The 10,385-nt window shown below is 44.0% G+C and overlaps 1 protein-coding gene across 1 annotated transcript; it reads left to right on the forward strand.

Moving 5' to 3' along the window:
* The first annotated feature begins 311 nt into the window (after nt 1–311).
* Nucleotides 312–10,118, forward strand: TMEM35A (transmembrane protein 35A). Its single transcript, XM_075835575.1, has 2 exons — nt 312–523; nt 9,006–10,118. The coding sequence occupies exons 1-2, from the start codon at nt 404–406 to the stop codon at nt 9,372–9,374; spliced, it is 489 nt and encodes a 162-aa protein (XP_075691690.1). The 5' UTR covers nt 312–403; the 3' UTR covers nt 9,375–10,118.
* Nucleotides 10,119–10,385: the final 267 nt, after the last annotated feature.

Below are 10,385 nucleotides of genomic sequence, written 5' to 3' on the forward strand. Positions count from 1 at the left end.
GGGGGACTTGAGGGTCAAATTGTCTGATCGCTGTTATAATACACGGCAATACTTATGTATTGCCGTGTATTATAACTGTTAGTGTCACTGATGGCGTTCTAACCACATTTATTTATTTTTACAATATGAGTTATTGGTTGATTAAGGACATGCATCAATATTTCCAAATGCAGCATCGTTAAACAAACTGCGGCTTTCCCCTTTTTCTCTCATGTTCCTGCTGCGTCATATCTAGCGGTAATGATGCAAAAGACACCACAGCGAGATCCAAGGCAACACGAAGGCTTTAGGGCCGCGCGTCTTTTAAGCCTCCTCCACAAGGCGCAGGCGCAAGTTTTGCAATACTAAAGAGCCGTGTGTTATATTGGGTCACGTTCACCGTGAGGAGACCGGCGGCCGAGGGATGGCGGCTCCGCGAACGGTAACCATCGTTGCCCTGTCTATGGCTCTCGGCCTTTTCTTTGTTTTTATGGGAACCATTAAGCTGACCCCAAGACTCAGCAAGGATGCGTACAGCGAGATGGTAAGAAGGAATCGGTGTAGGAGAACCGCGGCAGGGTACCACAGTGATGATATTACCGCCGGCCTTACCGGCTCCATTCAGGCTATTAGGGTCATTCCTGCGGAGTCTCCCGGTCCCGGCTGCCGCAGTGTGAACGCACAGAAGGTGCCAGAAGTCTCCGTGACACAACTGACGCCACTGCAGCTTGTGACCCGTATCCGTGATGCTTCATAATGGAGTGTATGTCGCATGAGATGCAGTTGAGATGGGGCCATTGGTGTCCATGTTCATCTGTTCGGGACCACCCTCCGTGTAAATAGGATGGTATCTAGGAGCTATGCCCATAGTGCCAAGACGTAGGTAGGAAATGATAGCCGTGTGGCGACATATGGGATCACTGAGGGTGGCCATATATACAAATTCCCTCACTCATTGTCCTTCTGATCAAGTCTGATGGGGGAGGGGTGTTCACCTCCGGGTCCTTTTACACGTTCCAATTATCGGGCAAATGTGTAAAGAGGGCAACGATCGGCCGATGAATGAGCTGGTTCATCCGCTGACCTTTATCGTTTCTGCAGCAGAAAATATTATTGTTGTGTAAACGGAGACGCGCTGCTGACATCATGAAATGAAAATTCGTAATGAAATCGTAGTAACAACCGCTCGTCCCCATACTGGCTCTTTGTGAAAGGCGCAAACGAGCGGTCTCATTGATCCGTGCTTGTTTTTACAGCCAATATTGGCCGGTGTAAAAGGACCCTTAGGGCACGTTCAGACGTGGCAGAATTTTTCTGCTGCAAATGTTGCTGCAAATTCGCAGCGATTACGTAACGAATCTGCAGCAATGTTTGCATATTTGACAGGTAATTCAGACGTTGCGGTTATCACAGCGGACATGCCGCAGATTTCAGCCTAGCAGTCTAAACTCCGCACTGTTATTTTCCGCAACATCTGAACTAAGTTACCTAAAAAGGTATGGAAAAAACGTCTGCTGCACATTTCCACTGCGAACTGTCCACAGCGGAATGCAACAGCAAATCCGCCACGTCTGAACATGTCCTCATTGTTTAACCTGGAAAAGTATAGCATGCCTTAGGGCCACTTCACACAGAGTTTTTTGACGCGGAAAACGCGCCTAAAAACGTCCGAAAATGCCTCCCATTGATTTCAATGGGAGGCGGAGGCGTTTTTTTCCCGTGAGCGGAAAAACCGGCTTGCGGGAAAAAGAAGCGACATGCCCGATCTTCGGGTGTTTACGCCTCTGACCTTCTATTGACATCAATGGGAGGCAGAGAAAGTGTATTTTGCGGTGTTTTATGCCTGCGGCGCTCAATGACCGCGGGCGAAAAACGCTGTGAAAATAAGCGTGCAGGTAGAGGAAAATCTGCCTCAAAATTCCAAGCGGAATTTTGAAGAGAGAGAGCAAAAACACACGGCGCCAGCTTGTGCAGGTCAATATGTTAGGTGGGTGAAGCAAGGGGGCATTACCATGCTCACCTAGGTTGGATGTATAAAGCGCAAAGGTAGATCCACATATGCTGCTGCCAAATCCGGATCGGTTCCCAGAAGGGACCGCTTGATTAACGGAATTTTGAGGCAGATTTTCCTCCTGCAAAAAACTCTGTGTGAATATGTTCACATGGAGTATTTTGTAAGCAGAATTTCTGCCTCAAAATTCAGTTTGGAAGTTTGAGGCAGATTTTCCTCTCCCTGCACGCCAATTTTCGCAGCGTTTTTCGCCCGCGGCCATTGGGCGCTGCGGGCATAAAACGCCGCGAAATACGCTTTCTCTGCCAACCATTGAAGTCAATGGGAGGTCAGAGGCGGAAACGCCCGAAGATAGGGCATGTCGCTTCTTTCTCCCGCGAGCCGGTTTTACTGCTCGCGGGAGAAAACCGTCCCCGCCTCCCATTGAAATCGACGAGAGGCATTTTCGTTCCGTTTTTGACGAGCTTTTTGGCGCGGTTTCTGCGTCATAAAAACTCGTCAAAATACTCCGTGTGAACTTAGTCTAAAAGAGGTTTTCTGGTCATGGGGCAGTTTTTTATACTGATGACCTATCCACAGGATAGCTGGGGGTCCAATACCCGGACCCCGCACCGATCAGCTGTTGCAGCTGCCTCTGGCTTCGGGAGTTATACAGTGTTCGCTGCCGGAAGCAGAAGACTCCGACCACTGTATAGCGGCCGTGCTGCAGTACTGCTGCCCTGCTCCTTTTCAAGTATATAGGACCAGTACTGGAGCACGGCCGCTATACAGTGGTCGGAGTCTTCTGCTTCCGGCAGCGAACACTGTATAACTCCCGGTGCCAGAGGCAGCTGCAACAGCTGATCGGTGCGGGGTCCAGGTGTAGGACCCCCACTGATCATATACTGATGACCTATCCTGTGGATAGGTCATCAGTATAAAAAACCACGCCAAAATACCAGAAAACCTCTAACTTTTTCCTGCCGCAGCCGTTTTACGTTTTTTCATTTGCGTTCTTTCCTCCCTGCCTTTTAAAAGCCATCACTTTTTTTGTTTTATCGTCAACAGAGCTTGTTTTTTGTGGGATGAGTTGTCGCTTTTATTAGCACCATTTACTGTATTGGAAAACTGGGGAAAAAATCTTTGTGGAATTGGGAAAAAATGATTCCTTCATGATTTTTTTTAGTTTTGTTTTTACGGCATTCACCGTGCAACAAAAACATCAGGTTAACTTTATTCTGCGGGTCAATACGATTACGATGATAAATTGATATAGGTTTTTATTATGTACAACTTTTACAAAGAAAAAAACTTTGGTAAAACAATTTTGAGAGCCACAAGTTTTTTTATTTTTCCATAAATAAAACGCTGTGAGGGTTTGTTTTTTGCAGGGCTGGTGTAATTTTTATTAGCGATTGTAGGGATATCAATAACTGCTTTTGTTTTTTTCATTTAATCAGGAAAAGGCAAGTTTTTTGACTTTCTATTATTTTTTTATACGCTACTAAAAACATTACTTTTTCCCAAAAATATTTATTCTTCCTAAGAGACTTGAACAAGCGATAATTTGGTACCTATGTATTATGCTATTTACCGGCTTTTATTAAGTTTGCCTCTGGTAGGACTTAAAGAGACACTCAATTAATTTTTTTATTGTGGCCCCCGTGTCACAAAGGGTCTGTGGACCCACTGGGCCGTACCACCTTAGTGGTAAGGCAGCTGGCCAACAGGGAGCAGGTGAGAGTCTATAGTTCTATAGGTACCTGTGGCAGCTCAGACAGCAGCAGGGCAGGCTCGGCTGGGACTAGGCAGCAGGCGGGCGTCAGGCGAGATGAGGCAGGTCAGTCGTGGATGGAGCACGGCACGACTTTGGCACAGCTCAGTACTAGACCAGGAATGTATGGATTGCTAGGAACAGGTATAGGTACTGGAACAGGTAACACACTAGGAGGCCATCACATAGACAAACTAGGGAACACAACAACGCTCAGGCATCGAACTAGGGGGCTGGACCCCTCTTATAGTCCAGGGTACTCATGGGTCAACGGTCATCAACAATATCCGGTGCGCGCGCTGCCCCTTCAAGAGCGGGCTGAGGTAAGTGGACGCGATCGCTGGCGTCTCCTGAGGAGGAGGCTGGGGCCAGCGCTTGCCGACTCGTGGCTGCAGCTGTCAGGAGGGGAACGGAGCTGACAGCCCGCAGCCGTGGACATTACACCCCATTTGTAAAGTAGACCCGGTAAACGGTAGGGCAGGCCATCCTCTTTCCTGGTGCTTTGATCCCTAGAGCTCCTTTGAAGGTAAAATAAAAAAAGTTATGGCTCTTGTAAGGTGGGGATGAAAAAAAACATACTGATGTGCAGGCCAGAGGGGAACATTTCTACAATTTCAAGAAGAGGTTATCAAGGACCTTATATTTGGGAACCAGGAAGGGGAGAGCCCAAGCACATCTGTTGGAAGCGCGGGGGCTTGTATTGTACCAGGGCAGCACTTTTCCAGCAAAGTTCTCCAAACTGCAAAGTTGCGGACTGTTGAAAAAGGGTGTTACACCTGGCCCATAAGAACCTGGCCTGTGCATAAAGGATTGCGCCAAAGCCTATTACACATCAATGATTATTTATTTATCCCATTATTTTACCACCTTATCGTGCCCTGATGTAGTCTGCCCAGCTTACATACTGTATGACCCCGCATTATAATTTAAAATACCAGTAAAACCCCAAACAAATCTACTACCAAGCAAAATCCGTGCTACAAAAGCCAAATGGTGGTTATTCATTCTGAGCCCTGTAGTGTGCCCAAAAAGCAATTTTACATTCGCATATATGGCATTGCAATACCCGGGGGAACCTGCTTAACAACAATTCATGGTGTTTATCTCCAGTGGCACAAGCTGGGCGCAACGTATTGGGCACTGAGATGGCATATCCATGGGAAAATTGCAATATCCACTTTGTACCATCCGCTGTGCAATAATTACTGGAAAACTGTGGGGTCAAAATTCTTACTGCTGACACTTCAGTGTAACGAGTGGGATCCTGCTCGCTTATCCCCTTACATGCCGCGGTCAATAACGACTGCTGCATCGAAACCGTTAGAATAAGTGGGCGGAAGCCTTTGACGTGCCATCACCTCCCCCCCCCCCCATGATGCGATCGCACGATGCCAATGGTCGTCATGGCAGCCTGGGGGCCTAATGAAGGTTCCCAGGTATGCCATTTTTGTACTCTTATTAACCCCTTTAGGACACAGCCTGTTTTGGCCTTGTGGACACAGATGATTTTTTCAAATCTGACATGTGTCACTTTATGTGGTAATAACTCCGGAATGCTTTTACCTATCCAAGCAATTCTGAGATTGTTTTCTCATGACATATTGTACTTTATGTTAGTGAAAAAATTTGGTCGATTAAATTAAATATTTATTTGTGAAAAACGTCACATTTTAGCAAATATTTGCAAAAATTAGCATTTTTCTAAATGTAAATGTATTTGCTTGTAAAACAGATAGTAATACCACACAAAATAGTTACTAGTTAACATTTCCCATGTGTCTACTTTATGTTTGCATCATTTTTTTTTCACGTACTTTTATTTTTCTAGGACATTACAAGACTTAGAACTTTAGCTGCAATTTCTCACATTTTCAAGAAAATTTAAATAGGCCATTTTTTCAGGGACCAGTTCAGTTCTGAAGTGGCTTTGAGGGCCTTCTATATTAGAAAGTCCCCATAAATCACCCCATTTTGAAAACTGCACCGCTTAAAGGGAATGTGTTGCCAGAAAAACATGTTTTTTTTAAAAAAATTAAACATTTAGTGTGTGGGTGATTAAACATTGTTCAAATTTTTTTTATTTTTTTCGCGAGTCAGGAAATATTATAAATTATTTCTAATTTATAATACTACCCATTTTTGGTCACTAGATGGAGCTAGTTCCCAAAATTGCAGCATTGCAACATTGGGTTAAAAGCCCTCGCTCTAGTGAGCTCTCAGCTTCCCCCCCTCCTTTATCCTGGCTAGTGCCGGGATAAACGAGGGGTTTGAACGGTGTAACCTCCTACACTGTGTGTCGCCATTTTTTGAGCTAACACACAGTGTAGTAGGTTTACATACAGTAGTAAACACACAAACACGAACATACATTGAAAGCTCTTACCTGCTCCTGCCGCCGCGGCTCCCTCCGGCCCGTCCGCTCCGTTTGCTGCCGCTGGTCCAAGTGCACAAATCCGGAAGCCGCGACCGGAAGTAGTAATATTACTGTCCGGCCGCGACTTCCGGTCCACAGGAAAATGGCGCCGGACGGCGCCAATTTCGAATTGGACTGTGTGGGAGCGGCGCATGCGCAGTTCCCACACAGACGCCGTACACGGAAGTCAATGGGATGGGAGCCGTTCACAGTCCCTATGGGACTGTGGCTGCCGTATTCCATGTCTGTATGTGTCGTTAATCGACACACACAGAAATGGAACAAAAAATGGCAGCCCCCATAGGGAAGAAAAAGTGTAAAAATAAGAAACAGTAAAACACAAACACACAAATGAATATAAACGTTTTTAATAAAGCACTAACATCTTTAACATATAAAAAAATAATTTGTGATGACACTGTTCCTTTAAGGTATTCAAAACCATATTCGGAAAGTATTTTAACCCTTTAGGCGTTTCACAGGAATTAAGGCAAAGTAGAGGTGAAATTTACAAATTTGTAATAAAAAAAAATCTGTAACACAGAAGGTTTTACCAGAGAAATGCAACTCAATATTTATTGCCAAGATTCTGCAGATTTTAGAAATATCCCACATGTGGCCCTAGTGCGGTAATGGACTGAAAAACAGGCCTCAGAAGCAAAGGAGCACCTAGTGGATTTTGGGGCCTCCTTTTTTTAGGAATATATTTTAGGCACCATGTCAGGTTTGAAGAGGTCTTGTGGTACCTAAACAGTCGAAACCCCCCAAAAGTGACCCCACTTTGGAAACTACACCCCTCAAGGAATTTTTTTAGGGGTATAGTGAGCATTTTGACCCCACAGGATCTTTTTTAGAGCTAAGGTGACCAAAAAACAGCGATTTTTGGCGCTTTAAATTCTTTATTTCTTACAGCGTTCACCGTGCGCAATAAATTACGTTTTACTTTATTCTGCCGGTCGGTACGATTACGCCGATACCATATGTGTATAGTTTTTTTTACGTTTTGCAGCGTTTGCACAATAAAATTACGTTTCTATAAAATTATATATTTTCTGAGACCCGTTATTCTGAGCCGTAACTTTTTTATTTTTTCGTCAAAAAAGCTGTGGGAGGTCTTGTTTTTTGCGGGACGGGTTGTAGTTTTTATTGGTACTATTTTGGGGTGAATGCGACTTTTTATTCTATATCTTGGGAGTGGTTGTGTAACGTATTCCAACTGTCAGTGTGACGTCACAGTCACTCTGACAGTTAGTCTACGAGGACCAGCCAGAGGCTGGTCCTCATAGGCTTCCATACATGGCAGACCCGAGGGCCGTTGCCTGGCCTCCGGATGCCATCACAAGCATCAGCAGCCCCCACAATTGCATGGGGGCTGCTGATGTGCTACAAACCCCCTACATGCGGAGATTGCAATCGAGCCCCGCATGTAACGGGTTAATTGCCGAAATCAGTGGCGATGAGCCGCTGATCGGCAACACTGGAGTGTCAACTGTCGGGGACAGCTGATCTCCAAGTTCCCGATGCACACCTGGTCGCCGACAGTGTGCATCGGGAACGACACAGTGACTTCCTGTCACTCTGACAGGGAGCCCATCAGAACCAGCCCGAGGTTGGTCCTGATGGGCTTCCGTCCATGGCAGACACGGAAGCCATTGTTTGACTTTCGTTTGCCATACTAACTATCGGCAAACCCCGCAATTTCGGACCGGGGTCTGCAGATATGCTAGAAAACCCATAAAATTCGGCGATTGTAATCAATCGCCGAATTTAAGGGGTTAATTAGCCGAAATCAGCGGCAAAGGACCGCTGGCCGGCAAGAGTGGTGTGTGAGCTGTCGCTGACAGTGTGCACCGGAAAAAACTCAGTAACTGTACGTCCTCGTGCGGGAAGTAACCTCCCGCAACGACGTACAGTTACTTACTCGTGCAGATAGGGGTTAAAGGCTAATGAAAACCTTTGAAAATTTGTGGTGTTAGTTTTTGTTTGTTTTTTATAAAAAAATGTCCATCAGTGTGTTTGGTGCAACTTTCTAAATACTTTTTATTAAAAATTATTTTTACCTTTTGAGATGCCGCTGCTTTGTATTCTGTATAAAGAGCAGCTGTATCCAGCACTGAAACCTGTATCTGTTAGGTCAGCGGCACTGACGGGTTTAGTGTCAGCGTGTCCACGCAGGATCGAGCTGTTACCGATCACATGTAAGTTCATAAGTGGCACCAAACACACTCATACGCATTTTTATATATAAAAAAAATAACTTTTTAAAGGCTATGTACACCTTTTGAAATCATTTTTATTAAAAAAACATTGTCCATTAGTGCGATTGGTGGAACTTCCTAAATACATCTTGTAAAAGTAGTAAAACCTAAAAAAACAATAGAAATTTGGTATCGCCGTAATGGTATTGACCCACAGAATAAAGTCAACATGTCGTTTTACCGCACGTTGTACGCCGTAAAAAAGAAATCCCTCAAAATATGGAGGAATTGACGGTTGTTTTTCCCATTTCATCCCACAAATCATTTCTTTCCAGTTATCTAGTACATTATATGGTACAATAAACGGTGCCATGAAAATCTACAACTCGTCTCGCAAAAATCGAACCCTCATACGGCTTTATTGACAGAAAAATTAAAAAGTTATTTGGAAGGTGGTGAGGAAAAAACTAAAATGAAAATCCAAAAAATGTCTGCGATGGGGAGGATTGAAAAGGGATGTATGAAATTAGAAAACAAGTCCCAATACACAGGGCAGTTTACCTATGTATTATACACTAAAAATGAAAAATATTAGTAATGGTAATCTATGAGGTGTTTTTTTTTTAGATCCCTTTCTTCTTTTTCTTCTAGAGACGGGCATATAAAAGCTATCTGAAGGCGCTCCCAGGACTCAAGAAGCTGGGCATTACCTCCGTGCTGTTACGAAAAACAATCGGATCCCTGGAACTTGCATGTGGAATTGTCCTGACTTTGGTCCCTGGACGTCCTAGAGATGTTGTCAACTTTGTCCTCCTTCTTCTAGTTCTCATTGTTCTGTTTTTCCACCAGCTTGTTGGAGATCCCTTGAAGCGATACGCCCATGCACTTGTTTTTGGTATTCTTCTCACTTGTCGTCTACTTGTTTCACGCCAGCCTGAAGAGGAATCGCATGACAAGAATGAAACACATAGTGTAAATGGGGCTGTCCCCCGAGACCCCAAGAAAATGAAGGTTTCTTAATCAAGAGAGTGGGTCTATTCCTAACAGTTTATAAGGATTCCGCAGAGTTGTTTTATAATTTTCCATATGACCTCCCACTAAATAATTTAAGATAAATCCTGTATTCAGTACCTCAGGAAAGTTTCTGAAAAAATAAGCTGGGGACATACTGCATACAAGCAACTTAGTATGAAAACCAGAGCGCTGGAATTGAAACAATATGTTTTTTTTTTTCGTTTTTTTTCCTTGTAAACATGCGAGATTCTGGCAACAAACGCAGGCACCTGGGAATGTTTTGAACAAGAGTATGCATTAGGCTGTGTTCCTATCACCGTCTGTGTTCCGCTGAGGGGTTCTGTCGGAGGTTTCCTTCGGGTTAACTCCTCAGTGGAAAGGCTAACTGAAACCTCAGCTTCCGTTTCCCTCACCGTTGAACTCAATGGTGACGGAAACCTAGCTAATGGTTGATATCAATGGTGAGGGAAACGGAAGCTTAGGTTTCCGTTTGCCTTTCCGTTGAGGGGTTAACCCGACGGAACCCCTCAACGGAAGGGCAACGGTGATGTGAATAGGCCCTTCAAACAAAAATACTTTTTAAAAGTCCTGGGATGTGCATGTCACGTATTACAATTATACCCAACAGAATTACAAAGACATTATAAATAACTGCAGATAAAACCATGTCATTTTACCCTTCCATAAAATTCATCGTAAGTATGGTGCCATAGTGCACAGACACAAAATAAAAAAATACTATCAAACTCATCTGTGTTGTGTGTATGATTGTCACACTTATTTTTTAACTTTGTAATTTTGTTTTTTATTTCCCTCTATAACCCCTTGAGGACACAGCCAATTTTGCATTTCTGGACACAGCCCCCTTTTTCAAATCTGACATGTCAATTTATATGGTGATAACTTTTGTATGCTTTTACTCATCCAAGCAATTCTGAAATTGTTTTCTTGTGACACATTGTACTTTATGTTAGTGGTAAACTTTGGTGGATACATTGTGTTTATTGTGAAAAACAC

Source organism: Rhinoderma darwinii, chromosome 8 (assembly GCF_050947455.1).
Source record: "Rhinoderma darwinii isolate aRhiDar2 chromosome 8, aRhiDar2.hap1, whole genome shotgun sequence".
Lineage (NCBI taxonomy): Eukaryota > Metazoa > Chordata > Amphibia > Anura > Rhinodermatidae > Rhinoderma > Rhinoderma darwinii.